Consider the following 23,417-nt stretch of genomic DNA (forward strand, 5'->3'; position numbering starts at 1 on the left):
ACCCGGCCTGTTGACAGCCCTAGTCGACGCTACTGGTCGTCGCTCATCAGGAAATCATTTGTTTTCTCTGGAAGTGGATTAGGTGCGGCCCCGGCCGCACACAACACGGTCCGTTCCTGACCATGGGGCCCATATTGATTTATTTATTGTATATCCACGCCATACATCCGTTTTTTCAGCTTATTACATGTTTAAAAAATGAAGCAGATTCAAATATCAGGTGGACCACACTACACGAAAAGATGGTGAATGACCATTAAAAAATACTTGTGAGCCACAAAAGTTTTGGATCAATCTGCAATTTGTTTTTTCCTTCATCCAGGTCTGTGTGACCTTATCAACAGTTTGGATGGAAAATAAAAATTTCGATGGGCATTAAAGTAGCTTTAGGAAGTTTTTAATGGTGAACGTTCAATCACCACTGTTTCCTGTGGACTGGACCATATGAGACTTATATCTGCTTAAAATTTTGGATCATAACATAAATTCATCGGTAAAAACTGATGAACGGAGTGGATTTATATTATATGCATCAAGGTGGGCCCCACGTTCTGGGCCGCACCTAATTCGCTCTCGTTTTCCCCACAAGACAAGGAGCTGATACAGCAACGATGGCAACTCGCAGATTGCAAGCGCAACGACAAACGCAAATCCAATAAGGCTAATGAGCATATAAATGCTAAATCGGAGCCCTTCAAAGTGGGTCCTCTACCGAAATCATTCTTTAAGTTTTCTACATTTGCACATAAAATGAATGATTAGAGAAGGTGACCGTTAAGCAATTAGAACTTGCATATGTTGCTGTATAATAAGTAGACTGGCCTAGTTTTCGATCGATACAATAATACCATTTCCCCTTCTGATGAACAGCCCTGATATCTCTCACGTGTGACATATTGCAGCACTTTGGGGCTCTGGGTTTCCGCGCTTGTAATAGGCGCTTGCAACCTGCAAGTATCGTTCCCGCATTTTTAATCATCATACGGATAACCCGATCACACAAAAACCGACGTATGTGGACTTCAAATACATCCCCGTCTTTCTAAAAAACTGGTGACATTCACAGAACATCCGAGCCGTTCTAAAGATAGATCTCAAGATTAAGATCACGTGATATTAAAATCAGGCTTCTCTACTTAACTTAAGTGGGCCAATCTTGACCATTGTTTCTTCCTCTCAGATTTTCACTGATTTCTACTTCCTTGTCTGATTCATGAGCTGACTGCAGCTTCAACCATGCCAAACGATCTTTATTTCTCGTGCCCACCTATTGAACGGCTAAGATGTCCTGCACATGTAACAAGTATGTAAAAAGATGCGGTTACGTGTGAAATGTACTACACTGCTGCATCTGATCATTTCTCGTACATCACCAGCTGCGTCTTTCTCGTCTCTGTATTCTCACTATTCACAGCTTCAAACACAAGCGCGCTAAACGTGCCTACGTGGAAACCACATGTACGAGATCCATGGCATTCATCAGGTGGGCCCCTAAACGAATATATTGTATTTCCTAAACTAAAAGCAATTCCATTCCAATAATAAGGTGGGCCACACATGCACATCAAAACTACAACATCATCTGTTATTCTTTTCTTTTCCAACCGTCCATGTTTTTCTTAAAAAAACAACCAGTCTGAGAGGATCGGGCAGAGTATTTTCGGACCAGGCACATCATTAGCATGGGCCACGCATGATGGGCGTACTGATCTCCCACACGAGTACACGTCGGCGTGCGTGCGGGGGGCGCTTGTGTTTGGCGAGTGTAGATGCGAGTTTGGAAAACCCCATTCCTTTGCTGTGTAGAGCACAGATGCTTTTTTTTTTTTTCACTCGGCCGTCCTTGAAGAGAGAAAATCCTTCTCCCTACATCGCCGCTGCTCTGTTCTTCTTCTTTTCTGAAATCCCGATTTCAGAACCCCCAATTAAAAATCTCTCAGCTCCCAGGAAAGTTTCCACTATCTCATCGATCTCAGTTCTAGTTTATTTGGTTTTTTTTTTCTTTTTTTTTTTGAGATTGTCTGCTGGAATCTGGTGTTGTTGGAGTTGCTTTTTTGGTTTTTGTTTTTTAATTATTACATTTTTAGAGCATTCTGGGTATTTGGGTATGTGGGTAGCTCTTGCTTGGATCCATGGATGCGTGGGTGCGCTGTTTCTGGATTTCTGGGGCCGTAGTGAGGCGGATTAGGAATTTTTTGGTCTCGTTGTCTTGATTTTCGAGGGTTGAATTTGTTGGAAATTAGGCTTTGGAATCTGGGTTTTTTGAGTTTTGGGGTTTTAAGGGTTTTGGATTCTGGGTGTTTTGAATTATTGGGGTTTTGAGTGTTTTGGGATGTGGGTTTGTTGAATTTTGGTATTTTGAGCTGTGGGTGTTTTGACTTGTCGGGTTTTGAGCGTTTTGGGTTGTTGGCATTCTGAATTGTTGGGTTTTTAAGGTTTTTGGGTTGTGGATCTTTTGAATTTGTGGGGTCTGATCGATGGAGGCTAGAATTGGAAGTGGAAGTCGTCATTTTTATGGTCAGGATTCACCCGATTTTGTGATGAAGGAGAGGAATTTGATGGGAATTGGGAAGAGGAGCACGGAATGGAATATGGATGACTGGAAATGGGATGGCGATCTATTCATTGCAAGCCCTTTAAATTCTGTCCCTTTGGATTGCCGGAGCAAGCAGTTCATTCCGCTCGGGTTGGGAAATCCAGCAGGTGGGATTTTGTCAAACAGTTCTTCTTCTTGCTCTGATGAAGTCAATGCAGAAGAAGGGAAAGGGAAAGGAGAATTGGAGAAGCGGAGGAGGGTTGTTGTGGTCGAAGAGGATGAACCGCATGAGGAAGCTGGGCCTCTAACTCTGAAGCTTGGAGGGCATGTTTATCCGATCATGGAATCTGATTTTCTGAACTGGGAAGAGAAGAATGGGAAGAAGACCCAAGTGCAAGGGCCGAGTTCGAGCCGCTCCGTTTGTCAGGTGGAGGGTTGTGGGGCGGATCTGAGCAATGCCAGGGACTACCACAGACGGCATAAGGTCTGTGAGATGCATTCTAAGGCCACTAACGCGCTCGTCGGAAATGTTATGCAGCGGTTCTGTCAGCAGTGCAGCAGGTTAGTATTCAGCTGAGTGTTGTCTTATTTGTTAGCTTCATTGGCAATTCCGCACTTTTTTTTTTTTTTGAAAGATGAAAATTTTATTAGGCCGCAGCCAAAAAGAATGGAACAAAAGAAAAAAGAAGAAAGAAAAACAGAAAACAGAAGAAAACCTAAACGAAACAAAAAAACCCAGAGCTAAACAAAAAATACAACAACAACGTGCCAAAAAATACTACAACAACCAGCCCCATGGCAGGAGAATACCCCAAAAGCAGCAAACTACAGTCAAGGAGCCCAATCCTGGAAGAAAAGAAGAACCCTATCGAAGACTCCAGCAACTGAGATGCTTTTATTGTGAAAGCAAAGCATCGATTATACCTTTCTCCCCAAATAACCCATATGATAGCCTCCATTTCTTCCTTCCAATTCTCCCACCATCTAACGCATGCCAAGAGGAAAGAAGACCAAGGAAGGCATGGCCCAGTGAACATTAGCTAGAGTAAGAATCCCAGCCCAGACTCCCATTGAGAAAGGACAATGCAAGAAGAACAAATGATCAATCGATTCAGCATCATGTTTGCACAAAAGGAAAACATTAGGAAGTATCATTCCCCTTTTGCAAAGATTGTCGATTGTGAGCACTCGACTCCTTTAGACAAGCCAAGCGAAATCCGCAACTTTAAGAGGAGCGACTTCAATCATAGGACAATGGCTCTCCAAAGGAGCCAACTCGGAGAGGGAATTGTAGGAGCACACAAAGAAGATTCCCGAAGCACGTAACTTCCAGGTCAGCTCATCTTCCTCATCTAGGGAAAGCGAAATACTCTGCAAACAAGACAACAGAATAGCTAAGCTATTGATCTCACTGTCCCGTAGGTTCCCCCTAAAATGGGGAACCAAGACCCTTCCTCCAAAGGATTTGGAAAATCAGAGATGAGAGGATGATCCCCAAGCCAGGGATCAACCCAAAACCTCACCCTCGTATCATTGCCAACAGAGGAGCCCGTCCTTTCGAAGATAGATGAAGCTATCCTGGGAATGCCTTTCCAATTGAAGGAAGATCGATATGGGGAAGAATTTGTCCACCGGCCCATTTGAGAGGTTCCATATTTGGCCGAAATAAGGGACCTGCAAAGGCTACACTCCTTGGCAAAGCGACACACCCATTTACCCAGAAGTGCAAAATCAACCAAATCAAGGTGTGTGATCCCCCTTGGGAATAGGGAGTGCAGATCACTTTCCATTTCAAAAGGGAAAATTTAATTGAAGTGGAACCTCTCAGCCACAAAAAATCCCTCTGGAGTTTATCAATTATGGCAACAACAGATTTGGGGCAATGAAAGAAGAACATGTAGTAAACAGGCAGGTTAGACAGGGAATCCTAGATAAGGGTTAATCCTCTGAGAGATAGGAGATTACTTTTCCAAGTGGAGAGTTTTTTCCCTATCTTTTTATAATTGGAGATTTTTTTTTTTTTTCCCTATCTTTTTATAATTCTCCCACAGATACAACATAGGCTTTTCCACACAGAGAGTTTAGCCAGAATAAAAGGTTGGAAGAGATCCTACTTTACAACCAAACATATCTGCCATGTGAGAGGTGTCTTCCGGGGAAATGTGAATCCCGAAAAATTCACACTAAGATTTGTTAAACTTCAAACCCGAGATCACTTCAAACCAGCAGATCGACATGCTAAGAAAATCGACCATAAAATCTTCTGCTTCACAAAAAGGAGAGTATCGTTAGCGAACTGAAGATGACAAATGCAAGCGGGGAAATTTTCCACTGAGAAACCTTGGAACAACCCAGCTTCCTGGCTCTGCAGTAGCATTCTACTGAGGGCCTCAGAAGCCAGGATGAACAGGAAGGGGGATGGGATCCCCTTTGCAAAGATGCCTGAAAGAGCTAAAAAAGCTAGAAGGAGAACCATTGATAAGGATTGAAAATTTAGCAGAAGCAACACACGAGTTAATCCACATTCTCCATTTGGATTCAAAACCTATTTGATAGAGCATGTACTCCAGAAATGACTAATCGACGTTTTAGTGTATCCAAAACCCATTTGTGAAAGCTATTCCACAACTATGAACTTTCTAGCAGCTCTTCTAGTGTTTTTTGTGCATTTCACCTCATGCAGAATATCCTCAAACACAGGATATGCAGAATATCATCCGCCACCTCCTCCCCATCATCATAGCCTTGCCAGAACTATTTGGGGTTGGCTTATGAATTCTAGGTTACTGAAGAGAGCCACCATGAGTGGTACATGCCTCAAAATTCTCACAGATAGGAAGGTCTAGGCATCCGTCTTGGCCTTTGTTGGTTGATAATGCACTGCTGCTGCATTCATGTTCTTAGTTTTTTGCAGGCCACAAGTTGAAATTTTAGGATTGGCCTGTTGAGAAGATATTTCAGGGCATGGGCCATCTACAGTGGGGCCCAACAGACCTACCATCTGGATAAATGAACCATGGGCCCCACTTGTAAAATCCGAGAACCTAGTATACTGTACCTTGGGTTGGGGATCCTGCACTTTTTTAGTACCTTATGCATAGCAAGGGGCCTAATTTGCTGCTGGTTTCATTGCTCACACACATAGATCTTGACCAAATAATGGTACACAGCATGGTTGATGTGATAAAGAAGATCTGACACGCACGTTAGGAATCTGTACTTGTGTCAGGGTTTCCATCCCGGTTTTGAATATCAGTTATGATAACGCCATATGATAACCTAATCAGATACCTCCATTATGCAATATGGCGGTGAACTGGTCTGATTAGAAAAGAAAAAGAAAGCAAAAAAGGGACCTGCATTGGTCAATGCCAGCTGATACGTGCCGATATGTCCAGAAAGGTCCCCCCATTCGATCCCTTCCAAATTTCATCTTGTTTCCCCACTTCTTCATTTCTACTATTGAGGAAGCTAGATACTTATTGTACAATAGATGTAGGTCCATTTTTAAGGATAGGAACACAATATTTGAGTGGGATGCAATGAATTGAAGCGGAATTGACCATTTTGGGAAAAATCGAATGAAGGGGTAAACCATCACACTTGGGTTCAGTTTAACCCGAACCCAATTGATCCAACCAGAGTTTGTTCGGGATGGGTCTGGTTGTCAAGGTCCCCGGGTTGGGGTTGGGTTCTGGTTAGAAAATGCCAACCCGATTTGAAATTAGGTTGGGTTCGGGTTGAGCAAATTTGGGTCGGATTAAGGTTGGTTTGGGAATAAGGACATGTGTTTGGGTCGGGCTGGGTCAGGTCAGGTTGGATTAAGCATAGAGGAGCTCAGGTGGGCACCATGGGTTGGGTTGTAGGTGGGGTCCTCTTGAAGTCAGTCAGGCTCGGGCTGTCCCTCAACTCGACCCAACCCGCCCAGTTGCACACCTAATCAGTTTTTATTACCCCATCAATGGCTCATGGCTTATTGTTAGTATGAAGCTCTTTGTTAGATAATTGTATGGAAATGTTATTTCTTTTTTTACTGTATACGTTTCTGCAAGCTGTTTTTATGTTGCTATGTAATTTGCTGTTTTATTCGTTGCTAGGTTTCATATTCTTCAAGAATTTGATGAAGGGAAAAGGAGCTGCCGTCGACGTTTGGCAGGCCATAATAGACGTAGGAGGAAGACTCATCCCGATGCCGTCGTTGGTGGAAATTCCCTGAATGATGATCGAGCTAGCAGCTATCTATTGATAACTCTACTACGGATTCTCTCCAATTTGCATTGTAATTACCTTTACCTTTCTCACCATGTATATGAAATTGGATTCTGGATGAGTTTTTCATTCAAGACTTTCTGCAGGATTTTCTTGTTTCATCTTTATTATGCCATGCTTTTATTTCATTTACATGATCACCTTTTGTGAGCTTCAAGTGTTTTGCAGAGAATTTTTTTGTCTGTCATTTTATTTCCATCAAGCAGCATGAGAAGTGGGAGTGAGTTCAGTGGTGGAGGTAACAGCAAGTAGAACATAGGCTTCTTCAAGACCGAAGTGTCTAGGAATCTTGAGATCCCGACTATAGTCCAATACTAGAAAACAAGTCAAAATGCACAAGGTCTTCTCCTTTCTTTGCCTTCCAGGTGCCCCGAAATCTACACCGGTGTAGGAGTGACATTGGAGAAAGGAAAACCATTTTAAAGGCGTCACTGTAGAAAGGCTAGCATTTTAGATGCTGAAATATCAGTCTCATTTCTTGTTCTTTGACGACCTTATTACATATATACATCGAAAAGTAAAAGAGTAACAACATGATTTCAAAAATCGTTTGGTAAAAGAGTTACAACATGGTTAAAAAAATCGTTTGGTAGGACTCAGTATCATCCTAGTCATATCGGTTTTGTTCTGAAATGAAATGAGTCACCAAACCAATATGGGACCAAAACAGGACCTAGTTAGACCAAATTGGGTTGAGTCATACCAATTTAGGTCCCCGGGCGCGTCTCACTCCAAAACTACTACTTAAATCCATGAGTTACAGTCGAGCGTGAAGGCAAGCGCGTCAGCGTGAAGGCCCTTGGGGCAATTACTACGAGCGCGATATGGAAGCGGACGTAGTCGACAGGGAAGTGGAGGAGGGGGAGATTGTAGCTGGGGAAGATCAGCGTAACGATTGGAAAACTATTGAGAGGAAAGCAGGGAAAGGCAAGAAGGCGAGTGGGGGCGCAAGAACGAGAGATTCATACCCAACGCTGTTCGTCAGAGGATTTCCAAAAGGGTGGTTTCCGATCAATTTCGAGAGAGTTTTTGGGCGTGCTGGTGCGGTGATGGATGTTGTCCTACCTAGAGATAGGGAGTGTGGGCGACCTAGAGGATTTGCCCTCGTCAGGATGAGCTCGGAAGAGGAGCTGGTGAGGGTGGTCCAGATGCTTCATGGCCAAAGTTTTGATGGCAAACCATTGCTGGTTCAAAGGGTTAGGTTCTGCCCTGAAAGACTGGAGAAGAAACGCACCCCCGGAGTGCGAAAGGCTTCAAACAACAATTTGGGATGTGCGGAAATGTCAAACAGGCCAACTCCCGGAGCTCTCCCCTCTCCACCTACTGAGCTATCATTTAAAGAGGCTTTGCTTAATAGGGGGGGATCTTCGCCTCAGATTGCTCATCGAGGGTCCTCAGCCAATCAACCTTTGCACGAAGAGTACAACATACAGAAGGGTTGTGAAACCATGAACATCCCGGAGCAGCAGATCATAAACATTAGCAAAGACAGGTTGAATTGGTCCAGAAGGGAATTACAGGATACGGTGGTGATAAGTACTCGAGATGGTGTCTCAATCCCGCGAGTCCGACAATGGATAGTGGAGTGTTGTGGTTTCCGCCCGGCGAACTATGCTATTAAGCCAATAAGATATAATGAACTGTGGATTAAGGTCTGTCCAGGGATAAACCCGGAGCTTCTCATAATGGCAGGCGTTTTGCATCCGGACAACCTGATTGTGAAGGTTCAAAAGTGGAGTGACTATTCGATATTTGGATTTGAAGAATTCTGGGTTCTCATCTAGGGGGTCCCGCTCGAACTATGGTATGGCGAATTCTTCATTGAAGTGGCAAACAGGATCGGTGCCCTCATTGAAGTAGATCCAAAGACAAAGCTGGGGGAGGAAATGGCGGTGATCCTTGCTCGGATCAGAAGAAGAAAGGGAGATTCGTTGCCTGTGCACCTGCAAGTAATGGTGGAGGGGCAGAGTGGTGAAACTTCCGATTCAAAGAGAGACGAAGGAGGAGCTTCATCTTAGGTGGGGAGACTTCTGAAAAACGAAAGAGATGGCATATCCTTCATCTCTGGTGAGAATGGGTTCGACGGTCGATCTCGCTCGATACTCCGCTGAACCACGGGAACCACGTCAACCAGTTGGCATCCTTCTAGACCTTTCTAGGACACGTGTCCAACCCAGTGGCATGACACACGTCCCACGTGCAGAAGAACCTCGTGCTACGCGTGCGGCGCTCTCTCCTTGCGAGCCTTGTGACTCGCTGGGTGCGCGTGTCTCCCCCCTGTGCTCGACAGGTGGTGTCTCTCTTGCTCTCGTCAGGCTCGAGCCTTCTCACTCGGACGACTCGTGCGCGATCATATCGTGCGTGCCAGTTGTTTCCTCTTGTGAGTCTCGTGACTCGACTCCTTCACGCATGCCGATCTCACGTGCGAAGACAATGGGGGCTGGATATGTCGACATCTCTCCTCCTAAGGTGACACATGTCTATTCGCGGGGCTCGAGAAATCCTGGTTCGTCCAATTGGTCCCCCGAGAGCTCGCCATGTCGTCCGAGCCTGGTCGATATCATCAATGCTTCAACCTCCATTCCTACAGGGACACCTGGCTTAGCGGATGTAGATCTCGCGCGTTTTATTGACGACTGCTATAGGATTAGCGGCTCTGATCCTGCCCTGGAGTTAAAATCGGAAGCAGATGGCCCCTCGAGGCAGATATATCTCAATCTAAACCTATCCCCCCTTGCCGACCCAAATTTCGAAAGGAGTCTTATTCCAGTTCCTACAGTTTTGGCTCAAAATCCCACCTCTCGCGCGACCAAATACAGAAGGTCCCCTGCGCGCCGAAAGATCTTATCGGAAAATATCCAGGTACCAGAAATCAACGAAGCTGAATTTGAACTCCTCCATGGATTCGGACGCTCCCTCTTCGCCTACCTCCAAGCTTTCTTCTTCGGTCTCTGTAAGGGATACTTTATCCGAGTAGGATCTGATCTCCTTATTCCAAGTCGGGATCGGTGAAGATATCTTGGATGCTGAACCTCTTCAAGTCTGCACAGGTAGATCTCCAGACAAGGATGGAGCCTTCAAAGAGATCATGATTGAGCAAGGGGCTAGAGCGAAATTAGTTGACACCATACACAAGAAAAAATGGGTTAGGAATGCCATGGGCCATGTGGGCAGGGCTTTAGGTCTTTCTTTTGGGGACTGCCTGGAAGACTTTATTGCCCTGTTCCACTGTGTGGAATCTCGTGGGAGGCCAATTTTTGTTTCTAGGTCTCTTAGAAGGTTGTCCAAGTCTTGCAGTAATAGGGAACTTCGGAGGCTTGCGGAAAGTCCAGGTTTCGTCGACTAGATAGCGCTGGGGCCGACCCTTTAGGCAGCTCGGGGCAGTGTTGTGAACACATGAAGATTTTCTCCTCGAATGCGAGGGGAGTGGGCTCAAAGCAGAAACGTAAGCTCATAAAGGACTCGTGTGGGAGAAGGAATCCGGATGTATTATGTTTTTAGGAGAGCAAAATTCAGCACTTTGACAATCGGATCATTAGATCGCTCTGGAAAGCTTCAGATGCAAATTGGGTGACGCTGGACGCGATCGAGTCTGCGGGAGGCATCCTCATGGCTTGGAAATCTGGCCAATGGACTCGGATCAATAGCTAGTCTGGGTCTTTCTCGGTCTCAATAATCCTTCAAGATAAATCGTCCCCCTTTTGCTGTCTCATTTCTTCGGTGTATGGCCGTACTCTGGAAGCGCGCAGGAAAGATTTTTGGGAAGAATTAACCTCAAGCAAGCAGAGTTTTGTGGGCCCATGCTGCTTTGTTGGCGACTTCAATGTTGTTAGAAATGCGGAAGAAAAATCTCGTGGTCGCAGGTCATCCCCCTCGGTGCGTGCTTTCTCCTCTTGGATTAATGATCAGGAGTTGCTAGACCTCCCTCTGCTCGGTGCTAGATTCACATGGACTAATGGTAGAGCAGACCCAATATTTTCCAGGTTGGACAGATTTCTGATTTCCCCCGAATGGTTGGAAGCCTTTCCTCTTGTGTCTCAGTCTGCTCTCCCTAAAACAACATCCGACCACTGCCCGGTTCTCCTTGCGGTTGATGATCAGAATTGGGGGCTGAAGCCATTCAAATTCAATCTATCTTGGACCAAAATTAAGGGCTTCTCGCAGATGATTGCTGATTGGTGGGAAAGTTTCCACGTTGATGGTTTCGCCGGGTATAGACTATGTTGCAAGCTGAAAATGTTAAGGGAAAAAATCAAATCTGGAAGCAGTCCGAATTCAGCAAGAGGGATTTGGAGACAGAAGCCCCTTTCTCTCAATTGCAAGCTCTCGATGCTGAAGTGGAAGCGGGAGCCAAGCCAGCAGATTATTTGTCCAGACGCATCCACATAATCCAGGAACTGTTAGAGCCTTTGAAAAAGAGATGGAATGGAAACAAAAATCCTGGGTCAGATGGATTCGGGAAGGGGATGGTAACACGAAATATTTCCATGTGATGGCCAGCATGAACTCCAGAAGGAATTGCATCAATAGTCTGGTAGTTGATGGCAGTCGAATTGAAGACAGAGAGCTGATAACTGAAGAGGCAATTCGCTATTTCAAAGCTCAATTCCAAGGGGGGAGGTGGGATAGACCAAGGTTAGATAACCTCCATATGCCGAGTCTTTCCGTAGCCGACTCAAGTAGTCTCAAAGTTCCTTTTACGGAGGAAGAAGTGCGGCGTGCCGTGATCTCGCTGGGAGGGGATAGGGCCCCGGCCCCGGAAGGTTTCCCGATATATTTCTTCCAAATCTATTGGAATACCATTAAGGGAGACCCAATGGATTTTTTGCGGGAATTCTAAGACAGAGGCAGGTTGTCTAAGGGGCGGGGAGCTTCTTTCATTGCGCTGATTCCTAAAACTTTAGGGGCTGCCACCCTCAAAGAATACAGACTCATCAACCTATTAGGAAGCCCATACAAGATCTTAGCTAAAGTGCTGGCGGCCCGTTTGAACACGGTGATTGGGAAAATTATTTCGAGTAATCAGAGTGTGTTCGTCCCGGGGAGACAGACTGTGGACTGTGCCCTCATTGCTAATGAAGTCTTGGACTCCGCCCTCAAGTCCGGTAGCAAAGCTTTATCTTGCAAGTTGAATATTGAAAAGGTGTACGACCATGTCGACTGAGATTTTTTGCAGTACATGTTGAGGAGAATGGGGTTTGGCTCTAAATGGAGACAGTGGATGGGAGAATGTATCAGCTCAGCCTACTTCTCCATTCTTCTTAACGGATCCCCCAAAGGCTTCTTCAAAAGCTCTCGTGGTCTGCGGCAAGGGGATCCTCTATTCCCATCATTGTTTCTCATAATTGGTGAAACCCTTTCTAGATTGTTGCAGAGGGGAGTAGAAAAAGGTCTCTTCAGTGGAGTCAGCATCAAAAGGTATGCCTAACTCTATCTCTCACATTCAATATGCGGATGACACTCTCATATTCTGCAAGGCTGACCCAGTGTTCGTGGACAACCTGCATATTGCGATTCGTTGTTTCGAGGTGGTGTCGGGTCTGAAAGTGAATCTGGCCAAATCAAAATTATTTGGCATCAATATGGAGTTTCAGGAAGTCTCGGAGTACGCTCGCAAGATGGGATGCGTTGCGGCCTCTTTCCCCTCCTCCTTTGTTGGGCTCCCGTTATGTTTTGGGAAGCCCCCAAAAGCTGCATGGGATATTGTGATTAGCCGCGTTGAATCCTATCTCGCCAAATGGCAATGTCGATTTCTTTCGAGAGGAGGCCGTCTTACTCTCATTAAGGTGGCCCTATCCAATCTTCCGGTGCATCTAATGTCCCTTTTCAGATGCCCAGCCAGCATTATGAAGTCAATCGATAAGCTGATGAAGTCGATCGATAAGCTGCGGCGGGAGTTCTTTTGGAATGGAAAAACTGACAGAAGGAAATTTCATCTTGTCAAGTGGAAGCAAGTGTGCAGCAGTTTTAATGAAGGGGGGGGTAGGGATAAGGGATCTCAAGGCCATGAATGGCGCCCTCTTGGGGAAGTGGATATGGAGGCTTGGAGCTGAAAATGACAATCTGTGGAACCGGATTATTAAATTTAAATATGGCACATCTATAGGGGGCTGGTGGACAAAGCCTTCTTCTTCCTGCAAGGCTTCAGCTATTTGGAAAGGAATCCTGTCGACGCAACCTCAGGTGCTTAAGGGGATTGGATTTATCCCAGATAGGGGTGATCGTGTCCGATTCTGGGAAGATACCTGGCTAGGAGATACCCCTCTGAAAATCGATTTCCCTTTGATATTCCAGCTTGCCCTTTGCAAAGACATCATGATTAACAGTTGTGTATCAGTTTCTGGTGGGGTGACAGTCTGGAATGTGGACTGCCGAAGGCATCTTCAAGACTGGGAGGCCTCTGATTACGTACCGCTTCTCCATAACCTTCAAAGCGTCAATCTGGACAGTTCATCTGCTGACCGCATTTTCTGGAGGTGGATTAAATCCGGGAATTTTTCCATGAGGTCATTATACAGGCGGTTGTCCTCGATCATCCCCCCGTCTTCCCTTGTTTGGAAATGTGGGGCCCCCCTTAAAATTCACGTCTTCGGATGGTTGGTGGCACAGAAAAAAATCCTGACAATTGACAACTTGAAAAAAAGGGGGATGATTATTGTCAATGGATGCCAGTGCTGTATGAAGGATGAGGAAACGATCGACCACCTGCTGCTGCACTGTCCGTTCATCTCTTCTATTTGGTCCAATTTTCTGCAATGTTTTAACATAAGTTGGTGCAATCTGGGTTCCGTTGATGTTCTTCTTTCAGTGTGGCATGGGGTCAGTTTGAGCAAGGTGTTGAAGCGTTTGTGGAAAATGTCGATTTTTGCAATTTGGTGGGCTGTGTGGTCAGAGAGAAATAGTAGATGCTTAGATAACATTTCAAATCCGGTGGACAAAGTTAAATCGAATGCCAAATGTCTGCTTGTTCAGTGGGCAGCGGCTGACGATAGGTTCATGGAATCTGATCTTTTATTTCTTTCTGCGTTGTAGGTCCGCCTTCTCAGCGGACCAGTTTTTTTCTGTTTCTCCTTTTGTTTTTTCTGTTTTTTTTCTTTTCTTTGCTGTTTTTCCTTTTCCTCCCTCCCCTAGCTTGTTTTTTCCTTTTCCTTTTTTAATGAAATTTCAGTTATCTTTTAAAAAAATTAAAAAAAATCCATGAGTTACAGTCCTTGGCTGACTGTCAAGGCCAACTATCAGTTGAAATATCCATTGAATGAACCACTCTCTCTGCCTTGCTACATCTCTTCAGTCTCCAACATCTGCATACAGCTTCTGAAACATGGCCCTCACCACCCTCCAATAATGTAGCTTCTCAAATGAGAAATCTTGTTTGGGTTTTTTTTTTTCCTTCTTTTTTTGAGAGAGAACAAACAATTTCATTTAAAAGGCTCCAAGGTAGCGGCCAAAGGAAGATAACAAAGCCAAAAGCAAAAGACGTGAAAGCAAAAAAAACAACTAGAGCACCCAGCCCTTTCGCATTCCCCATTCCCCAATCTTGTGTGGCTTGTTATACTTTAGCCTTAAAAAATGAGGGCCCAGATGTTTTGTGAGTCTGGTGCCAATGTGGAATGAAGAGGCATGGAAAATTGATCTTTCCTGTTTTCTTGAAAAATGAGAAACCTGAAGGGTGAAGCACTCAAGGAACGGAATTTGCTTTGGTGACTGATGCATTTTCAGGAACATTTCATGGCCCTTTTGAATTCTTATGGCGAGTTGCATACTGTTAGTATAAAATATGGGCGATCCTTTTTATTCCTCTTTGTTTTTTTTCCCCGTCTTCTTTGTGTTGTTTCCCATACGCTTAGTGTTGATTGGACTTGATGGACAAATAATTAGTACCGAAAGAAGGAAATCGTTGGTGAATCAGTAATCCGTTGATAAATTCTCAAAATGTAATCCTCTTGGTTGGTAATTTGGCTAGGGTCAGTTAATTCGTTCTTATTTGAATTGCAGCACATAGCTCTGATGGACCAAACGATCAGGACTTTCTGTCTCATCTTCTGAAGAACCTTGCGAACTTTGCTGGAGCATCTGATGGAAGGAACCTATCAGGAATTCTGCAGTTATCTCAGGACTTAAAGAATAATGGGATTCCTGTTGGGGCATCTTCAGTGCTGCCAGCTTTTCTTCCGAATGACGCTAGCGTTGCTGCCGAAGAATCCTTGAGACCTTCATGCTTAACCTCCAATGGGACCCGAGGTGCTGACACTCAACATCATTTGGCGAGGCCACAAGATCAATCTCTATCTGTCACTGTAGCTGCAGGGGGGCTGCCGCAAAAAGGAATTACTATAGGCAATTCCCTTGGTGGGATCATGGAAGCTATTCCCTCTACAAAACCCACAAATGTATTGCCGATAAAAGACGGTCTTCCTTCAACAGCAGAAGTTTCATGCTCATTTCAACGCATGCTACCTCCAGAATATACTTTTGAGAGAGCCAAGTCAACTAATATAGATTTGAATAGCATCTACATTGATTCGCAGGAGTGCCCGGAAGGTTTGGAGAGGACACAGGCCCCTGCAAACTTAGGGACTGGTTCCCTAGATTATCCATCATGGCTATTGCAGGACTCTCACCAGTCAAGCCCGCCTCAGACGAGCGGTAATTCAGATTCAACATCCGCCCAGTCGCCAACTAGCTCCAATGGAGATGCTCAGGTACATGCTTTACCTTTCTTTCTTTCATTCGTTTTTTCCTCTTTTTTTAGTGATCAAGGTTCAAAATATCAGCACCATTCTGGATATCGGGCTTTTAAAGAATCTATATGTATCCCTTTCAAAAAAAGAGAATCTATGTGTATCAACTGATTGGCTGGTATATTGGTTGGAATCGGCCATATCAGTAATTTAAAACCAAGATGTATCAGCCAGCATTATGAACCATGGTTGTGAATTGCATGTCAATTGTCTGTTTAAACAGCGCAAATATGGAATGGCCATATATGCCAGGCACTGTTGGACAATGAGGAAGATCATTTCTTATTAGACTTCCTCAGTTTCCAGTTCGTGGAAGTTAACCTTATTGGGCAGTGGAAAGTTTATATTCTATTGATTTTTGTCATGTTAGCATGGGATTGCATCACAGGATTCTGGTCCTATTATGTTGGCCTTTGGGTCAATGTGAGCCTCTACCATAATCGGTTCCAGGTGCACAGGTAAAAGAGGAAGCTTCATGTCTGGTGGGCAGCCAATTGTAAAATATTTTCTGAATCTACCATTTAAAAGCCAAGCCCAAGTTGCTGGGCCAAAGGTTAAGATGATGACACTGTTTTTGTGTGTGCACGTGCATGCGCATGAGCATGCATGCTCGTGCATAACTTCCATGCCAATTTTGATTAGTTACCACAATTTTGGAATAGTTAACCAAAAAAGGAGATCATGATCATAAATATGCATGTAGTTGTTGCTCTGCCCTGCTGTTGTTTCTCCTTTTCCTTTTTAATAAAATCATCCATTAATAATTAAAAAAAATTGATGTACTTGGTCTCTCTCTCTCTCTCTCTCTCTCTCTCTCTCTCTCTCTCTCTCTTTTTTCCTAACTCCGACTTTTGGTCTGTTCAGAGCCGGACAGATCGGATTGTTTTCAAGCTCTTTGGAAAAGACCCAAATGATATTCCTCTTGTTTTGAGATCGCAGGTATCACATAATCTTGAAAGTATTTCTGATCATTATATGTTTCAGATGTTGAAAATTACGAATTCTAATTCGTTTTTTGATAGATTGTTTGATGTTTTGACATGTTTGAAATTTCAGATCCTTGATTGGTTATCCCACAGTCCTACAGACATTGAAAGCTACATTAAGCCTGGTTGTATCATTCTAACGATTTACGTTCGTCTAGCTGAGTCCACATGGGAAGATGTATGCTTTCACATTGATGCCATGTGTGGAAAATCTATATTATTTTTCAAGTACATTCACTTAGTTTTCAAATTTTGTGTGTATACAGCTTTGCTGTGACCTAAGATGTAGTCTGCAGCGTCTTTTGGATGTCTACGACAATGATTTTTGGAGAACAGGATGGGTATATGCTCGGATTCAACATCAAATGGCATTTATCTACAATGGTTTGTTTCAATACTTCTTATATTGTTTGCAGTAGCACCTTTTGTAATTTGAGAAGTTTTTATTTATTTATTTATAACATGCACTCACGCCCCACACACACCCACGCACTCACACACAGTGGTTTTTCACCACAGTGGGTACTCGAACCCATGACCTCAGGTTGAAACTCTTGTGAGTCTACTAACACTGGGGCACGAGTAATCTGAGAGTTGCATATGAGTTTTCTCTCGGTTTGTATAAGAATATGCATACTATCCTCGGGCTCTCAGTTTGTACAAGTCGGGCCCAGTGTTCCAGACAGTTTATCGATGTGGCTCACTGTGGATCGACCATATCTAAAAACCTTCCAGATTGGACGATCCTGGCTATCTGATCGTTGGCTTTCATTTCTGTTGAGCATTGACAGTTGCAGAATTTCTTTTCAGAACTGTCTATTTGCTGGTCACCAATTGAAAAGCTAGGATTGTACAAATGGAGATGTTTTGGGCATTATGTCCACTGCGGGGGCAAACCTTGGACACCACTTGTACAAACATCGGACCCAATGATATCATGCGTATCTTTGAGTTGAGGGCCGCAAAATACCTTTCTTGCATGAGTTAAAGGCAGCATGGAAGAGCAAGTTCCCTTATTTGGTCTTCTTTGTTCCCACAGGTCAAGTTGTGCTCGATACATCCTTGCCGCTTACAGGTTCCCATCACTGTAGGATTGCAAGTGTCATGCCTATTGCTGTTTCTGCTTCTGAGAGAGCTAATTTCACAGTCAAAGGCTTTAACATATGTCGGTCCGCTATGAGGTAGTCCATCATCTGTTCGTCGTCACTTGCATGCATGTGCGCATGTGTGTTTCGTCGCTTTCCTTGCCCCTCTTCACCTCACTTACAGAACTTGGACCTTTTTTTCTTTTTTTTTAATTTATATTTTGGAGCATATATTTTCCAATTTTCCTCTGAACTAGCATCAAAAGAGTTATTCATTTTTTAATTTCAGGTTACTCTGTGCAATTGAAGGTAAGTATTTAGTACTAGAAATGTCTGACGTCTCGGTAGAGGGCACCGAAACCCCCAAGGAGCATGACGAGCTTCAGTGCCTCAGCTTCTCTTGCTCACTCCCTAATGTATCCGGGAGAGGATTCGTTGAGGTGCTATTATGACCTGCTTTTGTCATAAGAGGATGCTACTTGCAGACGCATGTGCACTTGCCAAACCCAGATCCCAACATGTCGCCATCAGTGAGATCTGGTCTGTTCGTCCGGTGGGCCCTACCATTAATATGACCTAGCCCAAAATCAGGCTGCTCAGCAGCTGGGGCAAGAAAATTGATGGTTAGAAAAGATAACCAACGACCCGCATTCAATGTATACATTGGACCTGGAATAATCAGACCTGCTTATTTTTGGAGCCAGGCATTTAATGGTTGGATCCACTTATGTGGGGCTGTTCGTGTTTAAAGATTGCAGGTGTACATCTATGGGTAGCATTCCGCTTAGCATAAATGCATTTTGTATTCTTTTACATGTTATTATGCGCTATAACCTGATTCTGATGTTGGGCATCTAGGTTGAGGATGATGGTCTTAGCAGCGGCTTCTTTCCCTTCATAGTTGCAGAACGAGATTTATGCTTGGAAATCCGTACGCTAGAGAGTGCAATTGAAGCAAGTGAGTGCGATGCTGCTGCTCATAAGAGAACTGATGTAATGAAAGCCAGGAATCAGGCCTTGGACTTTTTACATGATATGGGTTGGCTTCTTCGGAGGAGTCATTTGCGGTCTAGATTGGATCATAAGAATGCTCACTCGGGCAGCTTCCCTTTGAAACAGTTCAAGTGGCTCATGGAATTCTCAATGGATCATGATTGGTGTGCTGTAGTTAAAAAGCTTCTGGATGTTCTCTTTGATGGGCCTGTGGATGCTGGCGGGCATTCTTCTGTTGAGATGCCATTGTTGGAAATGGGTTTGCTCCACAGAGCTGTGAGGAGAAACTGTAGGCCGATGGTGGAGCTTCTGTTGAGATACGTCTCGGTTAAAACAGGCCGCCAACATGATCAAGGAGTTGGAGAAGGTTCTGATGGTGGCTTCTTATTTAGACCTGACATGGTGGGCCCTGCAGGTGTGACCCCTCTTCATATTGCAGCCAGTAGAGATGATACCGAGAATGTGTTGGACGCTTTAACGGATGACCCTGGACTGGTATTACCTTCTCCTTTTTGTATAATTCCATTTTTTTAAAAGATCAAATTTGATACTCTGGCAGAGTGTGATAGATGATATGTAGGCACTTAGAAATTACATAGAAAATGCACACGTGGCTGACAAGTTAAATTGAACCATCCAAATTATGGTTCCCAGTTTAGATGTATCATGAACCAAGAATTACACTTATTTGATTATCTCTCTGATTGGTTGACATTTATTGGATGGCTAAAAATGTAACATGTCCAAGGTCCTATTTCAACAAACAATTGTGCCCAAATAGGATTGTTTGACCAATCTGATTTTGGGACCGAGACTTAGCGACAGTTGGTTCCACAAATTTGTTGGTTTAGTTTGAGTTTATGCCACATGTACGATTTGTCTGCCTGTGTATCAAGCATCTTATGCTGCCCGAGTATCATATTACTCTCGTTATACACACACATCATGGTTTTAAGACCCGGATACTCGACCCCACTTGTTCACCCTTAGTCGCCTCTTGACTCACCCAAGTTGGGGCTGGATCGGCCCAACTTGCCTAAGTCAGCAGTGACTGGGGGTTGACTTGTGGTATCGAACCGGTTCGGGTCCTTCCCAGTCTGAGTCAACTCTGACAATTTGCATCAGATTTGTCCGAGTCTTAAAACCGTGTATATGCATGCATATGAAATGGTGAATGGGTTCAATTATAAAAAGAAGAGAAAAGAAAAGAGAAGAAAAGAAAAAGAAACTGAAAGGGTTAGTGCATCTGTTGTGGGAGGTCATTTCGACTTCAATTCTTTTCTTTAAACATTCGATTGATGCCTCTTATTAAGTACTCCAAGTTTGCAAATTGAGCTGTGTTTGGATGCCAAGTGAGTTGAGTTATTAATATTTCACTTCAATCAAGAGGAAATGAGAAGAAGTAATGATGTTTCCTGTTTATAATGAGGAAGTATCCCAGAAATTGCGGTTTCGTTTCTTTTGATACCAGCTCAAGTCAATGTAAATTACAATTTGGAGCACAGGTGCTCAATATGAATAGAAAGGAAATTGTGATTTTTGTTTATTTCACAAATGGAGATTCCAATTAGAGTGAGACTCGTCATGACTCTCTAAGAAGCATGATTAAAAGACTCAGCCACTCTTGATTGACTCGTTTAGTCCTGAGTTGAGTCAGGACTCATCCAAGTTGGGGCTGAATTGGTCTGACTTGCCCGAGTTGGGGGTGACTCGTGTATTGAACCGGATTGGGTGCTACTGAGTCCGAGTCGACTTGGATGTGTTGTATCAGACCCATCTGAGTCATATAATCATGCTAAGAAGGCTAATTCCTTATGATAGTTGCCTTTTCCTTCTTGTGATCATTGTGTCATTTCAGTGTTTTTCAGTTAAGTGCTATCATTGTTCTTCTTCCAATTTGGTCATGCTGATATGGGTCTTCTAATTCAGGTGGGAATTGAAGCTTGGAGGAATGCTCGAGACAACAGTGGTTTCGCCCCTGAAGATTATGCGCGTCTAAGAGGTTACTATTCCTACATCCACCTCATCCAAAAGAAAATCAACAAGAAATCAGAGGCAAGGCACGGGCACATGGTCCTCGACATCCCCGGCAGCTCCCAGAAGCAAACTACCCATCTGGATTTCACTAAGCCAACAGCTTTTCAGATTGAGAAACGTGATCGGGGACCTGTTCGTTCATATTGCAAGGCTTGCGATCAGCGGTTGGTCTATGGCAACATCAGCCAAGCCCTGCCTTACAGGCCGCTGATGCTATCTATGGTGACCATTGCTGCCGTCTGTGTCTGTGTTGGCCTTCTGTTCCATGGCCCACCAGAAGTCCAGAACGTGTCTCCGTTCATATGGGAATTGTTGCATTTTGGACCCATCTGAGGCTATGGTGGAAACCATGCTTTTATAAGTTTATAAGAAATATTCTATCAGTCATAAGCTGTAGATCGATGCTGCCGTCTCTACTGGCGGGTGTTTGGGTTGATTGATTGATGAAAATTAGATACTCGTGTAATTTGTATCTTGTAACAATTAACATTAGGTAATGTACGAATTGGATTTGTGTTTTTGGACCTAATTACCCATTTGTGGGATTTTAAATTGCAGACTTAGGGTTTCTGAGTTACCCGTTAATGGGACTCTCAACGGTCAAGCAGTTAAATGTGTAGTCTAAAAACTTGCTGAGTCAACTCAACTGGATTCAACTGGGTTTCAAGTTTTAACTCATTTAAAATTCATTTCCACTGGGATTTGATAGATCCCCTTGTATAGGGGATTTGATTTTATTTTTAAAACCTGAATGGCCTCATATAGGGTTTAAAATAGTAGAGTTGGGGTTTTCTGAGTTGCTTGTCAATCAAGGCCTAAGGATCAAGCCTACATGAGTGGTTTAATAACTTGCTGTGTCCACTTGAAACTAGACTGAGTGAACTGGATTCATGTGGGTTTCAAGTTAAGTAAAAATCATTTCCACTGGGATTTAATAGATACCCTTGTTAGGTAAATCTGATTTTATTTTTAGGACTAGATGCCCTTATATGAGGTTTTAAATTGTAGACAAGCTGTTTTTGAATGGCCTGCCAATGGGAGGCCCAATGGTCAAGCACCTACATGTGTGGTGGTTTAAAAACTCGCTGAGTCGACTCGACTGAGTCAACCTGACTCAATTAAGTTTCAAAGGTGCTTATAATTGAATAATGACATCACCTTTATTAGACCATTGTTTACTTTATCCGGAAATGTAGTTTTGGTTTCTTTTACAAGCTTACCTAACTCTTGATTTAGAAGCTATAATTTTTTTATTTTTTATTTCAAACAAACACCTTGAAATGATAATTGTATCTCATTTAGTATATTACACAGGAAATTAGAAAACCAAATATCCATAAAAGTTTATTTGGAATGTTGGATTAAGTGAAACCTACATTTGGTGGACTATGAAATTGTAATCAACGGATCGGATTTCATAATTGATAATGGTCACTTGTATGAATATACAACTTGATTGTCACATATAAAGACACATGTGAATGGATAGCATGGATAAAACATGTGCATTAATCAGAAATCCTACCGTATTTCCTACTATAATTGGATCATATGTAGAGTTGGGCATGGGCTGACTCGACTTGGGAAACTTGCCTCGTGCGACTAGATCCAATCCGAACCAAGTAGACTTCATCCAACCCAAACTCAAATCATGTCGGGTTCAAGTCACCCAGTAACTCGGCTTGATTTGACCCGAAATCCAACTTGGTATTGACTCAACTCAGTACTTGTGATCGGGTCGGACTTGATCCGAATTAGTACAGGCTCAACTCGGACTCGGTATTGAGTCGGGTCAAGTTCGGGCCGGGTCTATTTCAAAATCGAATCGAGTCAAGTCAGTTCTAACTCGATCCAACTCAACTCAATACCCAGCTCTAATTATATAAACTTGAATTAATCTTCTTCTTCCCACCATTTTACAACACCGTACCAAAATCACAAACTTGTGAATTTACAAATTTTCTAAATAGTCGTAGTCTTTCAACTTTTTGGCTGTTTGTGATGGTCCATGACACCCATTGGTAGGGATGGTCGACCATGTGTAGTGGTCCCAATGAACCAATTGGTTACATCTAATATTAATTATATCAGAAAAATGGTTTGATCATTGATTTAGACTGTCCATCCTGGTGTGGCCCAACTTTGATGGCCCATCTCTTTCAAATATAATTTATGATGGTTTATATTGAGAAAGTTTGATCATTGATTTGAATTGTCTATGGTATCTGGCAACATCATCTATGCATCAGATCCAAACCGTCCATCTGGTTCTCCCTTTCGTTCTAACCGTAGAAACCAAAAATCATGTGGATACAAAACCCCAGGCCTTTGAATTCACCGTGGTGTGGCCCATCTGGATCTTCGAATGGCCTAATTTTTTATTTTTTATAGGGAAGATCTTGTTGGTTGGACGTACCCCCAGCTGATACTTGTGGTGTAGCCTACCAGACTATGATCGACATGTCAGATGCTGTTGACTGTGGGGTCAATCAACGGCTCTGATGTACCATACACGTGAATCATGTGGGGGTGACCCACAGTTCCACAGTGGCTGTATCTCTGGACAGGGATCACCAGATACAAGCTCTCCACACAGGCATGCGGTATCTGCGCCACTCATCAGGTGGGTCACACGTAATATGGAGTGGGCGTGGCTTCCGTTGATCCGACTGTAGGGCCCACCGTGATGTATTTGCCTTACATCCATGCCGTCCATCCGTTTTGAAAGATCATTTCAGGGCATGATCCCAAAAAATGAAGCAGATTCAAA

The 23,417-nt window shown here is 43.6% G+C and overlaps 1 protein-coding gene across 1 annotated transcript; it reads left to right on the plus strand.

Moving 5' to 3' along the window:
* Positions 1-1,826: 1,826 nt before the first annotated feature.
* Positions 1,827-21,176, plus strand: LOC131231127 (squamosa promoter-binding-like protein 1). The gene is made up of 10 exons (XM_058227221.1): positions 1,827-3,097; positions 6,634-6,815; positions 14,801-15,507; positions 16,411-16,485; positions 16,603-16,710; positions 16,799-16,916; positions 17,572-17,713; positions 17,907-18,057; positions 18,476-19,105; positions 20,540-21,176. Exons 1-10 carry the CDS (start codon positions 2,478-2,480, stop codon positions 20,978-20,980), a joined length of 3,174 nt encoding a protein of 1,057 aa, XP_058083204.1. The 5' UTR covers positions 1,827-2,477; the 3' UTR covers positions 20,981-21,176.
* The last annotated feature ends 2,241 nt before the right edge of the window (positions 21,177-23,417 follow it).

Source organism: Magnolia sinica, chromosome 17, assembly GCF_029962835.1.
Source record: "Magnolia sinica isolate HGM2019 chromosome 17, MsV1, whole genome shotgun sequence".
Taxonomy (NCBI): Eukaryota; Viridiplantae; Streptophyta; class Magnoliopsida; order Magnoliales; family Magnoliaceae; genus Magnolia; species Magnolia sinica.

What these genes read in the sequence shown, in the direction of transcription:
- LOC131231127 (XM_058227221.1), top strand. Translation starts at nt 2,478, where the DNA reads ATGGAGGCTAGAATTGGAAGTGGAAGTCGTCATTTTTATGGTCAGGAT. An exon ending in CTCTTGTTTTGAGATCGCAG is followed by an intron (nt 16,486 to 16,602) that starts GTATCACATAAT and finishes TTGAAATTTCAG; the next exon opens with ATCCTTGATTGGTTATCCCA. An exon ending in TAACGGATGACCCTGGACTG is followed by an intron (nt 19,106 to 20,539) that starts GTATTACCTTCT and finishes CTTCTAATTCAG; the next exon opens with GTGGGAATTGAAGCTTGGAG.